Source organism: Electrophorus electricus, chromosome 24 (genome assembly GCF_041902795.1).
Source record: "Electrophorus electricus isolate QZ-2024a chromosome 24, ASM4190279v1, whole genome shotgun sequence".
Taxonomy (NCBI): domain Eukaryota; kingdom Metazoa; phylum Chordata; class Actinopteri; order Gymnotiformes; family Gymnotidae; genus Electrophorus; species Electrophorus electricus.
The window spans coordinates 10612897-10636810 of NC_137520.1; the positions used below are offsets into that span (position 1 = coordinate 10612897).

Below are 23914 nucleotides of genomic sequence, written 5' to 3' on the forward strand. Positions count from 1 at the left end.
GCGAGTGTACACTCCACGGGCCAGTTACAAAACATAGATTAAGTGCAGATCTGAAGAAAATAGATTTCCCTCATGTAGCATTCAAGGTATATGTTAGCCTTTGAATTTTATTTTTGGTGCAGAAAAACAGATGTGTGATATTTTTTTTCCCCCCTTTCTTAATCTTTTTATATTTAAAACATGTAGTTTAGACGTTCAATAGCGAAATAGTCAAATATGTCAGTGGTCAGTAAACACATACAGAATGGCAGCTATATGTAAGACATCTCTGCATGCGAGTAGAGAAAGCAAATGGCTGGGGGCATTAACTGAATTACTGCCAGCGCTGTAACTGCCTCAGGTATAGCCAAGACTCGTTTTGCCCTTGGCTTTTTGACAGGAATTTAACATTCTAATAATCTTCTTCTAAGGAGGGATTAATAATGTAAGGTGACGTTTTTGGGATTGGCAAATACTGTTTTAAAATTACCAGTACTGCTTGAAACACAACAACATTTTTAAATACCATAACAAAGCTGCTGAACCCAATTACTTTTTTTTTTTATATGTCGTTAATAGTATGTATATTCATTACTCAAATAATATGGGCATTTGTGTTTAAATACATTGCATGTTATCGACTCATACAATAATCTTGATGATCGGCACTGGCCTAGAATTTTCAGGCCAGTGTATTCCCAATTCTAAGAATCTGAGATCCAGCTGTTCTGAGGTTTGGACTTTCATAATTCATGAATTATGATTATTAATATATTGTCTATTACTTCTTTTGGCTAAAAATGGAGCCTGGGGTTTATATGATCCATTAGATAAAATCACTTACCTCTGTATTTTGGATTTACACTACCCTCAAGCACAATGCACTATATATAAATCTTATTTAATTGATATGCTCTAAAATAACAAAAGGCTTACAAATAATTAAGTCATTACATCATTACCTCCCACTAATGAGAATACCACTGTTTCCAATGATGCCAGAACACAGCTCTCAAATCCCTTTGTCTACATGCACTTCTTGGTTAACCACCTCGGGGGGATATATTAGTTGTGCGTGATATTTGAACCGAATCGCCAGGGAGAGCCGTGTCTAAGTGTCCATGCCGCTCCCCTTCCACACTCCAAATTAGTCAATTAGTAGTGTCATTAAAGCAGTGGCAGCGAGGGGGATTAACACCGGGGGAAATAAAAGAGACAATCTGCTGCGTGCTCGCCGAGGATATTGCCGATTTCCATCCATCAACTGCTCCAGATGGAGGGACATTAGTAATTTATATTCTGTCAACAGTGCCCAGGAGAACTCTGCCAAAACCATTTCCTCATTGCAGCTCAGCTCTCTATGAATGTAATCATATCTGCTGAGAGCTGAGAGGAGAAGAAGAAAAAACACCTTTTCCCTAAATCCTTCTAGTCATTCAGAGCTATCTAGCTTGCATTACCACTGACTGAAGGATCTCTATTTGTTATTGTTCCATTATCCTTACAGGAGAAGGAGCACTCATTTCATGCATTAATACTTAAACAACATATCCTCATGTTAGTTTGAGTGTAGGTGTGTGTGTGTGTGTGTGTTTATGCGTGTTATGTATACTTATGTGTCATTAGGCACAACCTGCATGGATTTTGAGATGGAGACGTGGAGACAGATAAAGGCAAAGACACAATGGCTTGATGTCTTCCTGTCTCTCGTTATTCCACAGAGTGAAAGGTTTCTAACTGAAGGGCTGTGTGATACACCTCCATATGCACATGAAGGGAAGAGAGAGTCCCCTCTTATATGCCCAGATACACTCTGAATTTGAATTCTTATTTCATTGTCACAATACATATAGAGACCACTGACAATGATTCTTTTTTTCTTTTAACGATATGTAGGTCTGAAGAGCTAATACGCCACAGAATATTAAATGTGCTTTAAATGAAATCAGACCAGCTCTCAATCAACAGTCCCAAATGCTCAAGCAAACTCACCCTTGCAGACGGTGCCATTCTCCACAGCCTCGTGGCCCGCCTTGCACATGCAGCGGCCAATGGGGACCAACCACTCGCCGTCTCCGTTACAGTACAGTTTAATGGGCACATCCACCTCCTCTGCGTTCGGCACACAGGTGCCCCTGGCCGCCACCAAGGAGGTGCTCTCGGCCCCGGACAGGGTCTCTGGGAAGACGGCGCCGTTACGCACAGCGCGGGGACACTTGCGGTAGTAGACACGCACAGCGATGAGGGACATGCAAGCACCATAGTCCTGGAAGGCCAGGTAGAAGCCATGGCGGGACACAGGGCCAAAGCTGCGCACCTCAGTGTTGATCTTCATCACTCGGCCGCCAAGGTCCACCTGCGAGAAGCTCTCATCAGCCGCAATGGTGTCCACCTTAACCCACGGGTTCTCCATCCAGGCTGGGTAGGCCTTGGTGGCCACATCTGAGTCCGATTCAAAGTAGTAGAGGTTGAAGGTCTCCTTGCAGGAGCCCGGGACATTGGGGATGCTGCTGCAGTCGCGCACAGAGAACTTTATCTCAACGTGGATGCGCTGGGCGCCGCGCCGGCGGATGTACTTGGTGCGTACCCAGTTGTTCTGGTTGGTGTCGAAGACGTTGCACACCTGGTAGGTGCGGATGGTGTTCATGTTCTCGTCGTAGCCGCTCACCTCCTCCCACTAGAGACAGAGCAGAAGCTGTAAAGCTGAAGTGTCTTCTCCCAAGAGCGAAAACATGTTCCACGAACATGAGTAGGCACTTTTTAAAAAGTATTCTACTGTTTATATGCCCTACACAGGCAATATACTCACATACCTACAGCAGTAAAAACTGAGCAGAAGCTTTATTAGGCTTCATTTGGAATACATTCAAATGCTATTTTTGGCATTGAACATGGTGAGTCATTGTGCATTTGTGCAGCATAGCACTGATTTTATGTAATGTAAATCAGCAAAGCATTTACAAAAGGCACTTGTAAAAAGACAGAGCAGATCCCTTTGGTAGCCCTCACCCCTAATGATGGGTATATTGTCCAGCCCAGCTCTGCTGTCGCTGTTGTTGAGTCCATCAACACATCTGAAAGAAACACAGGATGGGGACACATGAGTACAATGCAGCTGCTGTGATTAGATTTTAATTATGCTCTATAATAAATAGCTTTCCTGAATGCTAAATCTGCAATGACTTATATTATGCCATGTAGAAAAACAACGGCTGGGGTTAGCCTCTTAACCCTAATAAATGGATGGGAGTCAGGCTTGTTATTGGTTTAAAGGTGACTGGTACCATCAGCAATGGATCACCTTGCTTTCTGAGTTCCGCTAACCTACACGATTTCAATCTGTCTAGGAGCAAAGAGGCGGAGCAGGTTGTCTGGCGGGGTAGGTTTACATAATATTAACTTCAATCAAGCAGGTGTGGGCTAATATATGACGAAGAGGATATCTGAATAAATTTTTATGCCAAGGTGTTTTAAGGAATGTGTTCAGGTTAGGCTCAGAAAATCAGTTTAATTATTTGAATTGGAGACCGAAGGTCAGCTTCTCAGAAGCACAGGTGGGTGGAAGGAAAGAAAAAAAATCAAGGAAAAAAATAACTGGCCCACACACCGTTACTGTGTGTCCAGGCACAGTAGGGCACGTTCTTCTGCTTTACCGCGAGTAGTATAAAACTGCTCTGAAATGGCCCTGCAGTCTGACACATTTTCAATTATTCAGCCAGTTTCGGCCCAACTGCCGCTGCACATTTGCAGAGCCTATGGGAACAGCCTTTCACCACGAGTCTCTGCAGGGTTATTTTCAGGAAGAGGGCTAAAGAATATAGTATACTACGCTGCTTTGAAACTGTCAAACAAAACCACATTTTACAAGCAAAGCCCTAAATCAAAGGAGGCAAATATAGCAGATAAAATATAGCAAAAAACCCCAAAAGATTCTGCATACTCAGGCAGGCATAGTCTTGATGAACTCACTGACCATCCACTCATTAACCTAACAGCACACTCTGCTCAGGGAGGCAGTAGGGTATTTGGAATGGGCGAGACAGTGAGGCTATTAAAATGAATTAGGATTTGTACCTACAGCTTCTGCATACTCAGGAGGTCACTTTTTTAATGGATAACAGTGAAGCAATACTAAGCCAATCCTTCATATGTTGAGAGATGATCATGTGGAGGTTTGTCAGATTGTCAGAGCATATGGGCTCTATATGGGCCTTACATGGGCAGAAAGAGATTGTCCACTGCATTTCTGTATTAGGACTTGATGAGGGGCAGAAAGACTTCCTGAGATGGGATCCACATCCCAACCCCCCCACCCCCCCCCCCCCACCCACCCCAACACAAAATCCTGGGATCCCTGTTAAACACTGGCTCCATACAGACCATGCCTTTAAGTGCCTCATTTATATTTCAGCAGCTTCTGCAGCTGAGGGATAACCCGTGCAATTCTGCTCAAGCACACCACCACCAGTGGGTGGGTAAGGCTCTGGATATAACCATATGACAACTGTAGATGTGGCTGTGCAGACTGTGTGACAATCCTAAGAGCCCTTAAGAGGTGACATATTCAAACGGTCTAGTTGACCGAGGTCCAAAATTTCGCAGTTTGCAAAAATCTCTCCCTTTGAATAGCAGATTCTTTAAACATTGCCATCAAAAAAGACAGACCTGCAAAAGATTGAGAGAGAAGGTCTGAACATTCCGCCACACATGGTACAGTCAAATGAAACCCCCACTCCATCTGTCAAAGCATTCCTGTAATACACCTCTCTCCCTGTCTCTCTCCCTCTTACTCACTTGCTCGATATTTTAATGAAAACTAGGGCAATGGGAGTGCCAGTCCGGCACGTATAATCCCGACAGGCTGAGCCACACTCTGTACATTACACTGGATTAATCCCAAAGGAAGTGTGGCTAGGCTCTGCTGAATTTCAGCTCATTATGCCAAAAGACAACTTTCAGTCCCACATTTCTTTTTAATTATTTATTTATCGGTTTTTGGTATGTTTATTCATTCCGTCTCTCATGTCTGCGGCATGGGAGTTGGATCACATGAAGAAGGCACAGGAGACGCATGGTCCCACTGGGACATGACAGCACTAGCGAGATGCTATGGTGTATATTGATCACCCTGCTTGGTCTCCCTTAGCATGAGCATAGTGTGCGGTGGACCTCATCAAAGTCACACTTGTAATTAGCGGTTGTAAGTGTTCACATTTCTGCATGATAAAAGAAATACACACCAGCCTAGGTTTCCTTCAAAATGAAATCAAAGGAGTCACTGTTTTTCTGTCCAGACATGCATTGAGAACAGATGACCTCGTCGTAACTCAGGAAACAGTTTCCTGCTCCATAAGCAGGCAATTAACACAGGGCAATACTGTTGCAGCTGGACAAAGCACATCAATAGTACAGACTAATTTGAAATCCACCTGTGTGTACCAGTCAGTCAAAATAATAACAATATTTTTTTCCAACTCAAACTGCCATACTGTTAAAGTTGCGTATATCAACTTTCCAAGCTTTTTAAAAATATGTAATAGTGGCATTTGACATTTTTACAAAAATATTTGACATTTTTTCACCTACAAGTCAAAAATGCTAAAAATTCCCCTGTGCTGTCCAACAGAATAGAATACATCTTTCTGGCTCTTTTTAAATCTAGAACTTATAAAAGCTATCATCACCTGCATTCAGTACTGCACCTGCTAAACTCTTAATTCAAGCACCATCTTAAGGACATGTGATAATTAGGCTTTACCCATTGAGATCTTCCATAAACAATCTTACATGCACACTGGTGAGTTTATTTATGACAATACACTCTCATCCCTCCCAGTGTGGAATACTATCATGAGGTTGCCTCTTTGTCTGTTTTCCCAAGAGAGCTTGTGAAAAGCCTCATACACCGCACTTGAAACATGCTGAATAATTCATGTAGAGTTAATTAATTCACAGTGAGCTTTGATCAAACATGACATGTGCTAGAAAATCCCTCACGAACTCGGCAGCCCACCACAATCTCGGGCAAATTCCACCGTACCAAAAATATTAAAAGAAAAATCTTGGGCCCATCACTTGCATATGCACTGCTGATTTCTATATAACAGTGGCTGTAAATGACTATCTCCTCCTCGGCAAAAACAAAGAGGAGTACCTGATTAGGTGTTCTGGCCCGCCGATGGAACAAACGCCTGTGTGGACCACGGGGTTTGACGAATCTTTCCCACATCACATCTCTTACGGAGGGAACACTTCCAGCAAGTTTCAGACAAAATCGATGGAACGTGTGAAAGGCCATGCAATCCTTTCCATGTGCCATAAGACTCTGTGGACTCACAGGGACCATGCAGAGAATGCATCCTCAATTTAGAAAGGGGACAGGGCCAATTGATCCTCTGTGCTCTAGTTCTGTCACTCAGCCTGTGGGTGGGTTGCTGAAATGTTTACTCGGTCATTGTGTGATTCATATAGTGTGGGTAAATATGTAAATGGGAGTATTGGCTCATTTTAAAAAAATCTATTTCAAATAACTGTGTGTTTCCATATCAACTATAACTATGTCTAAGATTCTATCAAAGCTTTTGATCACAGAGTTATGAGTGTGCAATATTAAGTCATTATAATTAATGGTTTAGTGTTCAGGAGTCCAACAGGACCCTTGTGGTATTCAGTCATTTATCATTTACTGCTTTGGTTCTTCAATTACTCAAATGTCTGACACATTTATCTTAGCGCTTTTCTTGAAGCATATCTTAGATAATAAGGGCAGCTCATGTTTGTGAGCAGGAGATGGATTTTGTATGGCTGAAAGGGCAAAGGGTCAGAGTAATGGTGGTGTCTAGTACACAGCCCCAGTGACCAATCAGCATGGCCCCAGAAATACAAGCCGCATTGTCATGCCAATGAGGAGGAGGATGGGCAGGAATAAACACCCAAGCCTAGACAATACAATAGTCCTCCCTCACTCAATCATCTTAGCCAATCAGTGATCACCATGCTGGGCATAGATAAAAAGCAGCCAAGCTCCTAAACACAGCCAAGCTAAGAGAGACTGAGCACAGAGGCCATGATGCTTCAGTGATACAAGCAGTAAACCAAAAGATTGCTGGGACTGTTCAATCTGTTTAGTCAAAAACTCAAAACTTCTATTATTAAGCACAGAAACAAACAGAATTTTTTTTTTTTTTTTTTTTAAGAAATAGTGAACATTAAAAACTATTAAAAACTGTGAATATTGTAGTATAAAACACAACTAGCCCCCAACATTAATAAAGTTAATAAAGGATAGAGTAGTGCCTGGGCCACATTTTCCTTTCTTGTCTGTGTCAAGGATGTGTCAATGATATCACACAAGGATATCACTGCATGCTACAAATTTATGTCAAAGTCTTGTCAGTGCTATAAAAAAAAGTTAATTACAAGAAAAAAAAATCTATTTGTACAATCCAAAAGATATTTTGTTTCCTTCTCAGCATCCCTATGCTTTGCATTTATTTTCGCAATAGCTTTAGTGATTTTTTATTTAGCTAGGGGAAATTAGCGAGGGGAAACTATTGCATAATGATATGTATTGACTAACAGTAAAATGAATCTGAGTTGCCAATGAGAATGTTGTGATGATTCCCTGTCATAAGCCTGGCATGGGTGACTGCTGAGTACACTCCACTGCAGGCAAATTACAAAGAGCCAAATCTACTAATAGGAGGGTTATTTATCAAGATAAAAGGTATAAGATCAAAGAAGAAAGGAAATCTGTAACAAAACTAACCCCTGAAAAGGTGGCTGCAGCACATATTAAAAGTGTTTTTGGCTACCTTCTTTTGCACAGTTGGAAACGGCAGCTTTTCATTTACCCTTTATTCAATAGGAAATAGAAACCCCAATTATGTAAAACAAATTCAGGAAATGGCATGCTTCAGAAGTACTCTATGAACATCTAATTCGTGGTATTTTGACTAAAGACTGATGGTCTCTAAAATATCCATATCCATTTGAAAATCACATCTGTGCCTCAGTGGACATGAGACTAGATTAGTAGCTTCAGGCCATAAGAGCAAATTAACTTTTCATCTGATTTTTAATCACTCTGAGCACTGAATATTTAGCTCAGGGAGCTCTCCCACTTTTCCCACAATTCTCCTTGGAACAAAATCTTCTGGGTCAATGATACATCGTGTCCAAGCGGGATCCCTTCAACAAAGAAAGCTGCAGCTACAGAGGTTCACTTCACTGCATCCATTTTAAATGTGAAGGGGCAGAGATCAGAGCTAGATTAGAGAAGTAGGAGACATCTATTTTCCCTCCAACCACCTTCGCACTCAGGGACCAGATGAGTTAGAGGAACTACACAATGTAGGAAACACAAAAATGTTCTGCCGCTCATGCTCAATCAGCCAGAATGCAAGAAAACAGCTTCGAGGAAAAAGCAGTGCATGAGCACTGGGGAATTATCAGGCGTGATGCACACATGAATTCTGTTTAGATGCGGCACATTTTATAGCATTTCAAAATTAGCTGTTTATTTAGGAAAACAAGCTTCCCAGCAAATTAGTCACACAATGTAACCAACATTGAAAAGACAGTGCAGCTCGCCCAATTCCATCCAAACTGACACATTAAACAAAACTGAGGAGACAGAGGGATAATTAAGTTGTCAAGCAGTTGCCAAGTCCCTCTTGAATACCTGATAATTTCACTATTCTGACCCCTGCTAAGCCTGCAGACAAAATTCTGTCATTTCGCAAGAAACAATTCAAGGTCTCTCTGGCTAGCACGGCCAAAACTCTCAATCAGACGTTAACATTGCAAGTCAACAAGAGCGATATGATAAAAGGATGAGGTGGTACAACCTAAAAACAGCATGCATAATTGCATGCTAAAATTTCCTTGATTATTAAAAAAAAAAAAAAAAGTCTGTCCGGACTCGGGAGATGGCAGCGGCACTCTGAGTTCCTAAATGGGCACTCAGAAGCCGTCCCAAAGCCATGGATGTGGCAGAAATCGGTCAGGTTTGCCCTCGTTGCATAAGGTCTCCAAAAGATAGCAGAGAAGCCAGGGGGAGGTCCTCCTAACGCAGAGGTACAGGGGAGCTCAGGAGGCCAAGGACCCCGTCTGACACACGTCACATGGAGCCAGCACTAGCAGACATCTCATGACCACACAACTGTCACCCAGGTGCGCATGGAGATTTTTTATTTTATTCTTTCTTTATCCAAATGTAAATAAGCTGCATTGTTGTTCCGATCCAGAACCAAATTCGTTGATGAGTTCATCTGAACATGCAAAAGGGGCGACTGAAAATATGCAGAGTGAGTATAACATTCAATTACCATGCATGACACAAACATTTAATTCATACATAACATTTTTCATACATTGTTCTCATGATTAAAATTAACCATAGTGTTGAAGTGAAGGCATATAGATGTTAAATAAATATTCAAAGCTAATTAAGTGTTAAGGTATAAAGTCATATATTTCAAAAATTACATGTACAATGCCAATTACAAAGCTACTTATATTACCTGAAAAGAGAGCAATGAAGCAAAAAACTATCTAGAATGGAGAGTGTTTTTACAAGTCAACAGGGGAATGTGTGTGCAATTCAGTCGTTTTGTACTTCAAACAAATCAAATGACTAGACGCGAAGTGACCATATTTTGCTTTCCTTGACGCTAGTCGCTGAGGAGTCTGAGTTTCTGTCCTGCTTGGGACGTCATGGCTTTCCCCTGCTTTTATAAGATTCTGTTCATAACTCCCCTCTACTGCTCTACGCCAGGACCAGGACGTTGTGAAAGCATCTAGAGTAACAAACCAGATGCAGAATTTCCTTTTCAAAAATGCTACGATTTCTTATAATTACAAATGCAGGGTCAAGTTAGGCTATAGAAAAGACAATAATTTACAAATAAAAATGCAGGCAAAAAAAAAAAAAGATAACCACAATCGTACAATATTTGTATTTTTAAATTAAACTTAAAATGACATTTTCAACAAAATATCAGTTTACACTGGCAAGCACAAGAACGCACAAAGGCAATTCTTCCGGTGGTTATTTTTGTTTAACCTCTTTGCTCATCAAAAGAAAAATAGCTATCAAAAATTCCATAGTATTGACTGAATCCAACGGTTTAACTTTGGACAAGTGTGCAGTCTGCCCAGCCGTATTAAACCAGTGAGAAAAAAGAAAACAGCAGTTCATCCCAATCTTTGTTCATCAATTTTGCATAATTCCTTAAAGATACGTGACTGGTTTAACAGATTTTTATCTAAACTAAGCTTCCTCCTGAAGGAAAGTATCACCTCGGCTGCATACACTGGACATTTAAACTACTGCAAATATTTATTGACACTACTGCCACAAATCTAAAATTGGAAAATACAGTGCTAATAATCTATCTGAAATGTAATTTCATAATAGAATAGAATAGTGAAGCTAATGTCTGAACCTTTTCATTAAACTTTTCTCATTTTGCATTTTTAGCATTTACGTTCTCATTTAGAATTAATTTGCAACAGGTATGAAATCCAACAACGCCCAGTTCTCTCACCACAAGGAGAGCGTGTTGCGCGGGGGAGGGGGGGGGAGTATATAAGTTACTGAATGTTTCTTTAAACTTACCTTTAGCTTTATGAATTCTCTCAGACACAAAACAAAAAAATAACACACATGCACAGCCTGTATATAACAACAGAAGAGTAGTATATATATGCCATTCCTGGGGACTGGTCAGCTTGGTTATGGCGCTATGGCGCCTGGTGATGGTCAGCAGCAGCAGCAGATGTGCAGACAGTTGCCCGTGTACCTACACAGTCGCGCTTTAAAAGATGGCTCATGGCCCGCTATGTTCGAGCGCATCGCTCACATGAGCTATTCACGAAGCACATTGCATTTCATATAGGAATATAAATAACTACTTTATATCGTAGATAGTAATCACTTAACCTAATCACTTAACCTTATCCTGTTTATCTATTCGTGTTTTATTTTTTCAACACATTCATAGTACTCTTCACTTGACGTAAATAAAGCATCAAAGAAAAGAAACAAGCAGATGTAGGCTATTATCGCTACAACTTTTTCTGTGATTAACAATGATGTGATTTAATATATGAACTTAGCACACAATGCCTAGGCAGTTATAAGCTAACAGTAGATCTAACATAAAGGCAATTCCGAGCCACATAAAGAAGCATTTTTAATATTATTCGCAGATGCATTGCACCTGCACCAATTCCCTCAATGATCACGATGCTACACTCAAGCAGTTAGTGCTTGAAAAACACATCAGGATTATCGTTCAAACTGAATGTGCATGTAGAATGAAGGATTTTTTCACTGATAAAAGCCAACGGTGGTGTACCATCTCACAAGTTCGCACTGACATCTCAGACCACGCGTTCTGATAGACACAAGACGGGATACAAGGTTTCTTACCTTCCACAGCCCACAAAGGTGGTATTATCCATAATAAACGAAGCATGAGCATAACTGCTGTAAATCTGGCCATATGACTATAAAGAGCCGGTATACTCATTGAAAAATTATCCGCTGGCCCATCTGTAAAAGCTCCGTCTTAGCAACCAATTGAATAAGCCACATTGGGTAGGATGAACACACAACTACGCCAAGTTTGGGCGAAACCAATAAAACACAGACATGGGGGGACGGTAATGTGTTGCTTTAGTCTACAAAACGACGGAAAGCACATTATGATAGACTCAATAACTATTTATTATTATTATTAATAATAATAATAATAATAATAATAATAGTTTTTGTTGTTATCGATTGAAATTGTGATGCTAATTTAACATAATAAAAATTGTAACCAATTGTAAAATCAGCTCCAATGATTAATGATTCATAATTATTAAAGCAGCACCAAGTAGGTGTTAATAAAATAAACTCTGGGGAACACCAACCTATTTCAAGATGGTTAAAATCAGTAAATTATGAGTATATGTATATGTTGCACAGAACATGCCTTACAGAGTAGGCTTCTATTGTGTTTGCGTTCAGAAATGTATCAGCATCAACAGTGCCACCTGGAGTTTGAATAAGAAACGTTGAGAGGGTATGGAGTGAAGGACGGTGGTTCAGGCAAGGGTGTTGATCCACTATCGAATATATCATCATTGAATCCATTCAAATTTTTCATAAGTACATCAAACCTCATTAGCTCATCACTGTGTAAATTGAAGATAGATGACAGATCAGCTGGTGTGCCTTCTCCTTTTTCATCTGTACACATGACCTTTAACCCCAACGTGAGAATTACATTTACATGCTTCTACACAGCTGGCACAGCACTGCTGGCCACAAAACCCATCATGCTTGGTTTGGTTATTATTTCATTTCATAATTTGCCTCTGGATATGTTATTCATTAATATAGCCTGAGACAGGTATTGAATGTAAACCTAAATGTAGGTAATGAAAATGAAAGCAACTTCACTTTATAGCTACAATCACATTTCTATAGGGAAATTGCTGTTTTGTTATATTCTTCATTTTGTAGGCTATTATAAAAAAAAAAGGCAAAGGAACACACAAATGTGCTTGTTTTTTATGTAAGACATTTTTGGCAGAATACTATTTTGCTCTGTGTGGCTGTGGCTGATATGAAAGTGGGAGGACAAATCACGATGACTCATTGTAAAAGTAGATCAAGAATGTACACCAGACAAAAGGAGCACAGAAAAGCTAGGAGCAAGAGGTGACTGCAAACTGGTATAAACTGGGCAACAAGAGTGAGCGCGACAGAGAGAGAGGAAATAGAGCAGAAGAATATGGAACTGACATAAAGAAATCTAGAATAATTCAGCCTCAAGATGAGTGGAAGCTAAAAAACAGCACTCTAGAGGATCTGGGGGTCGTTCCCATGGAAACCTTTGCCCAGGGAGATCAACGACCCTCCTGTCTACTAATGCACACAGAGCACAGATTGTAGGTCACATATGGCACCAACAACCCAATCAGGTCTAATCTGCCTTGACTTGTGGGTCGTGAATTGAACCGTGAAACAGGTTTCTATTCTGACTTGTATCAGTGACTATCCAGTGCACAAATTATAGATATATAAAGACCTTCAGAAGCACTTTGCTGGCACAGTTGAAGAACTGATGAAGGACCTCTGTCCGAAACGTCCTCTTTCTCTGGAAACCTTATTTATGTGGGCCCTGTCCCATTACTTCCACTTGCACTCTCGCTCCCCTCCTTTGCCTGTGCCCGTTTAGGTGTGCGAGGCTACAGGGTGCCCGGTTTCTTTCATTTCCCCAACTGGGGTGCTCGTGAGCACTTGATGAGCACTTGACGTGTCCCTCTCGTATGTCTGCATCAGAGCACAGTTTCGTGAAAGCCAGCAGCCGTGTTCCATTGTTATCCCAATCAAACATGGATGGAACATTTGAGGAAAAAAAAAAAAGTTTAGAATCTTTTATATTTTTTTCTTTAGCAAGATTGATATGATTTGAAGGTTGTACATCTGGAAAGGTTAGGAGAAAAAAAAAGCACTACTTAACTGAATACTTGTATGAGTAATGTTTTTAACTGTACTTAATTAGAATTGTCACCAGCTGAAATTGTGGAGAATTATCCTGTTTTGTTATCCTGTTTTCGTGTAATCTTAAGGTTGAACAAAAAAGCTGGGCAGATGTAAAGGCATCACGTCAGAAGGGCATTCACAATCAAATTTCAGCAAGGTATTCTTGTCGTTACATTGTCATAAAAGTTCTTGAAGGAGGACCTTAGTGCTTAGGGCAAAAATTGGGACAGTGCCGTGGTCGTAAACTAAATCGGTCGTAACTAAATCGTTGTCTGTTATAGAACTTACACTTGTTTCACATTTCTAGGTATCAGCATTGATCTCTATATTTCAACAGCAATGGTATCTTGAACTCTAACCTACTGTACTGGCTAGGATATATTCTGTGAGTAAATTACACTTTTGTAAGTCTCTCTGGATAAGAGTGTCTGCTAAATGCCGTAAGTGTAAATGTAACTTTCTGGATGTAAATCACAGCAGGTAGCTTAGCCATAGGCACCCCGACTATGGAATGCATATTGTACCTCGGTACAGGATTCAGACACACTCTCAATATGTAAAATTAGACTGAAAACCTACCTGTTTGCACAGTCTTTTGGCTAGCATATTGTCCTCATGCAATGATAAGTTATTCTGACCTATACACATCTTTTGAGTATTATGTTGCCACATTCATCACTGTAATAAAAGTGACTATTTACTCACTACTGTTTTCCTCACTAATACTGCTTCTGACTTGCTCTACTGGGGCTTGGATACAGACATGTAAAGCTGCTTTGTGACAACAGCTGTTGTAAGAAGCGCTATATATAAATAAACTTTGCTTGCTTTGCTTTGCTCCCTTGCTTGCTTCTAACTTTAAGACTGTTGCACAAAGCAGTCGCAAGCCGAAGGTGTAAAATGTATCCATAGTCATGAACAGGCATAAAGTCAGATTCTGTACCTTTTCTATGGTATAGAGAAGGTCACAATGGCAAGGTGAGGTGATGTAAACATTGTAGCAACCCTTCATCTAGATGTCTTTAGCTAGATGTGTTTTTTATTTGTTATTATGCTGCTTTGTTTAGAGGTCAGTGTGGCTTTATGTAAACTATATAATTCAATCAATGCGCATATTTCACTGTCTGCGAAATTAATTTTGCAGGTTTTGTTTTGTTTTGCTCTATAGTTAGTAGGATAGATGCATACTAGGTTTATACATTAAGTATTAGCAGCAATTTTGCTTAGTAGTAGTGCAAAATGCTTAGCAAGTGTCACTCTTACAAATATTTTACATGGACCAACTAGTTGCACATAGGTATAACTTTACTTGGTACAATAGGCGTAAACTCAGTGGTCTTACCTAGGACCAGTTTAGCAATTTTGACCATATTAGTTAGGCCCTGTTGATGCAACCATCCCCTCAGTGGTGAGCCATGACAGGAACAGCAGTCCACTTCAACATGCAGGCCAACGGCAAATATAAATGGTTGTTTATGCTTTTGTTAGGACTTGCGGGTGGTGGGGGGCAGTATGGGGGAATGACCACGAGCATTGCCACACAGGGGAAATGAGAGGGGGTTCTATAGTAAAGTATACGATGGCGCTGCTGAAATAATTTGGCTTGAGTGTTTGTAGCTACCATTTTAACAAGCACCTTCATGACTTGCTGTGGTAGCTCAGTGGTTAAGATACTTGATTTGTAATCAGAAGATTGTTGATTCAAGCCTCCCTTTTGCCACTGGGCAATGCCCTTAATCCTTAATTGCTCAGGTTGTACTCACTCATAATTGCAAGCTTTTTTTTGGATAAAGGTGTCAGATAAATGTAATTATGCAACATTTAATTGGGTATTTTAACTAGGTGTAAGTGTATATAAACCATAGAGGACTTTTGAATATTTAATGGTGTTTGTGCATCTTGTGTGATGTTATTTGTTTGGCTTGTTTACATGCCCTGATCCATTTCAAATATTGCTGCTTTAAAGCAGCAGCAATAACATGCTGAAATAATCAGGCAATGTTTTAAATTGCCCATATTTTTAGCACAGTTAGACTAAGATCTGGAAATTACAACAGCAGTGGATTATTCGAGCAACCACCCACTGGTTTGAAAAGGCTCAAATGCCACTGCTTTATATGTTTCAAGAACTACAATACAAATGGTCAAATCTCATATAGGCATTCATCTACAACCAGAAAGTCTGAATGTCGCACATAAAAAAAAACATTTTTTTAAGATAAGAAACAAATACCAAAGCATTCTGCCAAATACACATCCGTGATATTAACACACAGTGATATGTGGCTGCCGTTCTAAAACTGTTGATCTAAATTGGAAAAAATGACGTGGAGGTTATACAAGTTTGCTCTCTCAGACATTTCCAGGACTTGCTTGAGTTTTCTGTTAAGGTTGCTGCAAAGCCTAGGGGGCAAGCAAATATTTAATGAGTAACTTAATATCTGGAGCATGGACATGCCCCCTGTATGAATTAGACCCAGGAAATGGTGAGTGATATGGATGCTATACAGAAGCCCCACAGTCCTGAAGGTTTGGCAAGTACAACAGTAAGGACAGTGATTGGAAAACCAGAGACAGACATAGAGAACCACTAAATAATAAGAAGGGAGAGGAGCCAAATGACCGTGGCTCCTATCGGTGGCCTCTTGGTGGGTGTAGGGGGTGGGTCCTGCTGCCACTTTCAGCTAGTTAGAAATAGCAAACCTTGTTGCCCTGCTCATTCTTCACCCATAGACACAACAGAAACCTTTTCTTTTCCAAAAAATAAAAAATAAAAAATTGCAACGCTCTAATTGTATAGAAAGGGTAACCGTGTACCTGTCAGATTATGATTTAACTGTAACAGGTATAAACTAGTGTAATGCCAAAGATGAATGTCGGCATTGATTGTATGTCCTTGACAACATTAAATAAGTAGGTCTGCCATGTACTTCGGGGCTGGCCAGTGAGTCCTGTTTCAGCAGCAATTCACAGCAGTTAATTTCATGCCTGGTTCTTTGTTAAAATTATTTCCACACAAGCAAAATAGCTGACGTGTTTTTCATATGCTTCAATGTTACTAACTGCACATCAACCATGATGTCACAGCAACAGGAGCACCAAAACAGCAAATATAATACTTACAAAGATAATACATTCAATACACATAATACTTATATAGCATAGAGGTTATATTTATAGGTTTTGTTGATATAAAAAAAATTATAAAGGTTATAGGATGAATGTTATATGACATTAAGTAAAACAGAAAAATTGCTTAAGAATCTACTGCCCTCTTGTGCTGTTTGCTGAGAGAGAAACTGTACCACATAGTAGTTACACTAGCGGACGCCTAATTATAATAATTATCCAAAGGACAAAATAGTTGAATGAATAACAATGCAGCAATGTACTAAACTGAGCAAGGAAAATATTAATAAACAAAACACATCCACAAAATATACTGGAAATGGCTTGAACTGGACTAACTTCTCTAGCTTTTATTTGAGATGTTTGAGGAGTTGTTTACAAGGTGATCAATTATGGATATTATGTGATGCCAAAAAAACCCTAAGGAAAGCCAGGGCTACCAAAATAATGGGACTGGTGCAAGCAGAGTGATTTGGAAGTTCGAAGAGGTGGAACCAGTTTCAGAAAAAGCAGATATTTAAATGACTAAAATTAATTCTATGGGGTTCCAAGGATTTGTCAATCCCAGTGACAAGGAATTTTAACTCTAATACTAAAGGATACTGCATTAATGACATATCTGTTTGCATTTCCAATTGGCAGCAATGAAGTTTGAAAACGCACAGAAAAATCAGTCTCTATGTTACAGCTGAAAAATCATTACATATTGGGGGAAAAAACGATACTTTAACAAATTGTGCTACTGGAACAAGAATATGATGTGAACTGCAGCCTATCTCTTTAACTGTTTTGCATACCAGAGCAGCGGAGATACAGCTGTATGAAAATGTGGAATCTGAAGGTGAATCTGTTCTCAAGGCTGTTTCCTGTGGCACTCCAGGCTTGCCAAGGCAAAATGAGGTAGGAGTGCAAAATAACAATGCTTCTTCTTCAAAAAGTGTTTTTCTTTTAATGATTCAATACCAAAACCTGACAGTCATATTTGTCCTCAGCAGCAAATAAGTAGTTCCATTTGTTCTGTGTGGGGAATGACATTTTAAAAAGGTGCTCTTGGTGCAGATAATGCCTGGAAGTACATTTGTACATTTGGCCTTCTGATCTCCTTATGCTTAATTGATTGTTTGTGGGGGAAGTCTAGGGATTACACAAAGCTTGACACAGAGGCTCACAGGTTTCTTTGCACTGTAAAGCCTGATTGTCTCCTGGGGGAAGGTGAATGCAACAGCAGCGTAAATGACTCCATTATGGTTGAGCACCCATACTAGCATTACCCTCCATTCCACATCCACACCACATTATGTAACAATAAATACAATACGAATATTCTGTGATATTGGAATAATATGGCTGACTGCCTGATTACATTTCAGGGCTTTGTTCTGTAGATAAGGCAAATGAATGGAGACATTGCTTAAATGATAAGATGAGGGTATATTAGGGTGGCACAACATCGCCCTTGTCCTTGGTCTTGTATCTGCATGATAAGTGCTATCCATAATGCAGAAAAGTGTCAACCTTTTATGCATTATTGTATAGAGATCTTTTGGACCAAGCCTTACAGCTTGTTTTTTGTTTGCTTGTTTGTTTGTTTGTTGTTGTTTTTGTCAATTTGTCCAAGCCAGTGGCTAAAACAAAAGTCAAGGAGGGTGAAAGAGGAGAAGTTGTGTCCATGTATCCCACAGCCGGAGCTGCTGGAGCATCTGGCCCTGCCCTCGTGGAGGTTCAGGAAAAGGTCACATCATGTGGTGTGAAATCAAACCACAAGAAATAGGTCACCTTAGCCAGGATCAATACCAGCAATCAGTACTGCTGGATCAGTAATGTGCTTTACTGAGTCTTGGCACCCAGTACAATATCATTTTGTTGTTGTGCTGTCTCTTGTCAACCACAGAAGGATGAGTTCCCTCTTTGAGTCTTCGCTTCTCTTGAGGTTTCTTCCTCACACTCCTGGGAAAGTTTTCCTTACCACTGTCACCTTTGCAATGTTTGGACATGCACTGGGGGGCTTGGACATTTGTTTTGTGATGTCTGCTGCAAAAGTACTATATAAATAAATTTTGATTGGTTCATACTATATTGTACTATATTGTATATAATGTCTCGCGCTTGCTAAACAACCTTAAAATGCACTTTGAAAGACACTGTAAATCTTGTCTTATCTAGGTGGATGCTGAAGAACAGCAATGATACAACAGAACCATTATATATGATTTATATGTGCTGTGGAATGGGAATGTTGGCAGAAAAAAACAGAAGTAACCCATTCCAAATGAGTAAACAGTCTACAGGTGAGGAAACTGCACAATTGGGTATCACTGTAGTCTTATATGTGTGTCATGAAAAACATTAGGTCTCCAGTTCAGGGCTGGTATCTTACCTCCATCAAAATATCAGAAACAACCATGCTAATAAATCCAATTATTCAAGATGACCTGATGGACAGTAATCATTTTGTTTGAGGGTTCTCTGCTGCCATTGTTAATTCTTAATTCTCAGTTAATTATTTACCAGCATTAGTTAACAGAATAGATAATTATGCCTAGTTGTAACATCTTTGTTAGTAACAATAACCTAGTTATCATCATCTAGGTATATTTTGTTATAGGTAGTTGAGGCCTAAATCTAGCAGATTCACTTAACACAGGATGCTTTTTGTATTTCACACAGAATAGCCAACTGAATTAATTAAAATAGTTATGAAAATGTATTGTTACATATTATATAAGTTGTTATGAAGGAGAACAGTAAGGTTTGCAATCAAATAATGTGTTGCTATATGTGGTTGCTGTAATCAGTTCTCCTATCTGAGAACACGTTACAGAAAATGTTTTTGTCCAGCCTTTTTAGTCTAAAGCCATTATTCTGGCAATGTCCTTGAAAGTCCATTCATTGAGCTTCTAATAGCCCACTTTTAGTATGCCATTTTATTTTGGGGCTTAATCATATGTATTAACTGTTTTTTATTTGACAGTTCATAGATGAAGTACTAAAATAATAGAAATTACTGATTACATGGTAAGTTGTCTAAGATAACGTATTAGTGGTTGTAGCTGAGCAGTGGTAGCTCAGTGGTTAAGGTTTCTAATACCTAAGGTTTGCCTTGTAATTGGAAGGTTGCTGGTTCAAGCCCCAGTACTGCCCATTTGCCACTGTTGGGCCCCTGAGGAAGGCCCTTAACCCTCAATTGCTTAACTTGTCCTCTGTCATAATTGCAAGTTGCTTTGGATAAATGTATCAGGTAAATGTACCCAGGTGGCTCATAGGGACCAGTCTACTCTAGAATAGTGAGACCCAGGCTGTGGTTGATTTATTATGGGATGATGTTCTAGACCAAGGAACAGCCATTGCAAATCTTAAGGCAGAGGATCCCATGCACTGCACATGGTTGCAATTTTCCACATTGGTTTCTAATACCTGATTAGTTCAATCAGGTGTGAAAGAGCAAGGGAAACACCAAGAAACCCTGCACACACAGATGTGCAGAGCACAAGGTCCAGAGTCATTTGTGTAATACATCTCTGGACATAATGAGGAATGAACAGTTTGGAAAGTGTAAATAGATGCAGTAATGAATTCAACAAATTAAATGCTTGAAATATACAACATTTGAGAAGGATGCCAGGAGGGAATTCAAAGCCTATACACAGTAGTTCTCTGTGAGCCTCTCTGTTCTCAGATGTCACTACAGTAACCTGGCCTTCTCTGTGCTGGCCCATGTCCCATGAAGTGACAGGAACTGATTACAAGAGCTGGATGTCTAAAAATATCCTTTAAACGTTAGGCGAGGAGGACACCAGTTTTGACATCACCACAGACACCAAGAAGCAGATGGCAGTGGGCATTTACTTGAGCAGGCAGTCCTTGCCTCTCTGTGACCTCAGCTGATACCAGCCCTTGGGCAGATGTACTCCACTATGGTGGACAGGACCAAGCTTCTTATGGTACTGTTTGTTTCCTGCCCCCACTGTGTGCTCTGCCATGACCCTCAAGACCAAACTGATGTCTCTCGCACACCAATCCGGCATGTCCTGGTAGCAGCTGGAATATGAGATCATCCACAAAGATGGAGATCTGCACAGCTATTTGGTCTTGTACTCCCTTTGTTTTGAGCTTGAGCTTGGGCTTGATCATCCTGGTAGCTGGGACCAAGTCCGATGGGAAGGACCCCGTGGCCAAGGTCTACAACTACCTCTTCCCCACCATGAAGAGCACCTTGAGAAGTACCAAACATGTCCTCCTCTCTCCGCCTAACTCGACATCCTACTTGGGCAGCTTCACTTACAATGTCGTGACCTTCTATGTGATCAAAGCAGGGTGTAATGGAGTGCTGACCCTGCAGCAGTGTGGGCCACAGGCAGATGCACTGGTGTCTTTGAAACACAGAAAGTGTTACTTAGTAGGTCACTTAGAAGAAAGGTACAAGCTAAAGGTTGGCACCACTTCTATATAACTGGAAGCCCAAGAGACAGCTGGTTAAATTCCACATTTTAGATCAAAGTTCAAAGAGGTTTTATTGTCATTTCAGCTATATACAAGTACACAACAAAAATGAGACAATGTTCCTCCAGGACCATGGTGCAACACAAAACAACAGTGTAACAGACAACATGCTACATAAGTGCAAACAGTCCAATATAGTGCAAAAATGTAATTAAATAAACATTAAATAAACAATAATAAATACAGGACAGGACAAATACAAAATGAGTAGACAGTGCAATTATTTAGTCCAGTACACAGTACTGGGCATATGTAAAGTGAGTTGTGCATAGGAGTCAGTGACATGCTACACTGAACATAGCAGTCACCAGTAGCAGCCAGAAGAGTTCAGAGTACAGTGCTGGTTTAGTACAGTTTAGTACATATATATGTACAGTTTAGTACATATATTGTACATACATTGTTAATATATTTTGTACATACATAGAATATATATATTTATCTTGCATATATATATATTTCACATATAGAGAATATCTATATTTCTCTATGCACCCCTGTTTTCTTATCCTCAGTTTGGACAGCGCACTCTCCACCATTTCACTGCGAGTTATACTGTGTATGACTATGTATGTGACGAATAAACCAAACTTGAACAGTACTCTAGCCAGGATGAGAAGGCACTTGCATCTGGATTTGTGGTCCCAGGTCTGAACGCTTACAAAGTGATGCAGATACCACACTGAGATGGAGGCCGTCAATTCCTGAAAGAGAAAATGGTATAAAATTTCACCAAGTGTAGATTATCAAGTGAGAGCGGATAATTGGGTTATGCTTGAGGGAAGACAAAGCACTATTGTTTGATTAGTAACAAATGCTGAGGACATATTAATAATGAACAGTTCCATTCTTTTTTGTTTGTTTGTTTGTTTGTTTGTTTGTTTTTTGTAAATGGTAATTTACAAATAAACCTTTAATCACTCTCCCATATGTAGAATTTTGTAATCGAACATGTGCCCTAAGAGTACCTGTTGATCTTAAGTGAGGTTTTTTTCTCTTCTCTGTCCTGCTACCTAGGTGATGAAATTAACTTCCCCTGCTCTCCATACAGCTGAGACACTTGAGTCTTCAAATGAAGACTGAAGACTTGCCTCTTCACTGAGTCACTAGGCTTTTAAATACTTAAACTTTAACCTGAACGTATTCTGAACACTGACCTATCTATTCTCACATGTGGATATTTTTTTCATAGAGACTACAAAGTACTTCTTTAAGTTTCTCTGGTCAAGTGCAACTATTATAAGTGTAAATGTATATGTGTTTTTGCCATGGAAAATGTATAGCTGTTTTGGGAATCATGGGTGTTAAACAAACTTATTTTTTATTTCTGGCACATTGTATTTGTGACTATATTTGTGATCATTTTTGTCACACCCCTGACAATCGACCTGTTTTTTGGGGGAGGGGGTTTCATATTTTTGGAGTAGCATTTGGTACCTTTGCTCATTCTCTCAGTTTCCTCAGTTTTGACCCTAGCTTGTTCTAAGGTCCCCATCTCTTGTAGTAGACTTGTGCTTCCATTCACTCTCTACACGCCTTGCACGCGGATACCTTCCCACTAGCGTTTTGTGATAGTTGTCAAGAAGTTATATTTATGGTGGATGTAGATCATAATGTCAAGAGTAATATGGAAATTTGTAAAACATTATTTTACAAAAACGTTAATCCACACCCTTTATATATATATATATATATATATATATATATATATATATATATATATATATATATATATACATATACATACATACACACACACACACACACACACACACACACACACACACACACACACACACACACACATTGTTACTATTATTATCTGTTTTGGTTACCTATTGTTGGAATTGGGAGCAGCATAAATGTCATAAATTCTCACTTCAGGCCTTATGCTTCACAAACTTCAGCTAACGATTAAAAAGTACTGTTAATACTGCCCTTGAAATGTACAGGGCAGTAAAATAGGATTAATCACACTTCCTGAAACAAAACTGTGATTCAAAAGATATTACTTTAATCATTAACCTCCCACCACTGCCAGTAGCCAGTAGAAATATGCAATTCGAATAACATGTTAAGAGGACGAGAGGTGTTTCCCCAGGGTCATCGCATTTAGCATTGTTATCTTTCTTTTTGTAAAACATGTCATAAATTCATTGTGAAAAGGGACATTACTGATTACTCATGTGTTCTAGTACTCATATTTATGTGTACTAGTATGATCATACCAGAGGAGGATGCCCCCCCTCCTTGAGTTTTTGGCACTGTCACCCTTGGCTTGCTCACTGGGGGCTTGGACAACATGTTTTAAAAAGAGCTATATCAATACATTTGGTTTGATAACAAACCAGTAGCATCTGAACAAAACTTAAACCATTTGTAAGCAATATATTTGACAAAAATAATTTTCTATATACTAAACATAGAGGATATATTATTATTAGAGTAGTAGTAGTAGTACAGTGCTGATAGGAATTAAAGTCATCATGCCACATTGTATGTCTCTCTAAATGTGTTAGCAAGGTTAATAAAAAGGTATTTTATCATTACACTGGAAATTGGCTGGCAGTTTATTATCTATCCCAACCACAGGGCGGAGATGATAATTGTCAGAGGGAAAGCAATATAAAAGGATAGGGAGAAGGCATAAGGCACAAATAGTTGAAAAGGAAATCTGTTTAGACCTGGCATGTGTTCAGACCTAAGGTGAACTAAAGATGAGCACATTATTGAGAAATGTCCTGCTAATTTTGGTATTCA

At 39.6% G+C, this 23914-nt stretch overlaps 2 protein-coding genes and 1 long non-coding RNA gene across 7 annotated transcripts in view; 2 read left to right on the plus strand and 1 right to left on the minus strand.

Moving 5' to 3' along the window:
* The window catches only part of ephb2a (eph receptor B2a), a 37296-nt gene extending 25743 nt beyond the window's left edge, over positions 1-11553 (minus strand). For all 4 annotated transcript variants that reach the window (XR_014119686.1, XM_035522406.2, XM_026998130.3 and 1 more), the window contains exons 1-3: positions 11417-11553; positions 2989-3053; positions 1972-2656 (exon numbers count right to left, since the gene is read on the minus strand). Coding sequence is in view for 3 of the 4 variants with exons in the window: in XM_035522406.2 (XP_035378299.1) it covers positions 1972-2656; positions 2989-3053; positions 11417-11516 (850 nt within the window). In the remaining variant the exon portion in view is untranslated. The remainder of the gene's footprint in view (positions 1-1971; positions 2657-2988; positions 3054-11416) is intronic.
* LOC113569981 (uncharacterized) lies at positions 9036-22808 on the plus strand. Of its 2 annotated transcripts, none has more exons than XR_014119687.1 (4): positions 9036-9287; positions 17455-17554; positions 18273-18942; positions 22172-22808. It is a non-coding gene; the product is annotated as an uncharacterized LOC113569981 (long non-coding RNA). The 2 variants fall into 2 exon arrangements; XR_003409857.3 differs by having other exon boundaries at positions 18277-18942.
* lactbl1a (lactamase, beta-like 1a) lies at positions 19884-21104 on the plus strand. Its single transcript, XM_035522650.1, is given in 6 exon segments — positions 19884-19976; positions 20305-20372; positions 20374-20546; positions 20549-20636; positions 20638-20755; positions 20757-21104. Coding segments are annotated over 6 exon segments (888 nt in total).
* Positions 22809-23914: the final 1106 nt, after the last annotated feature.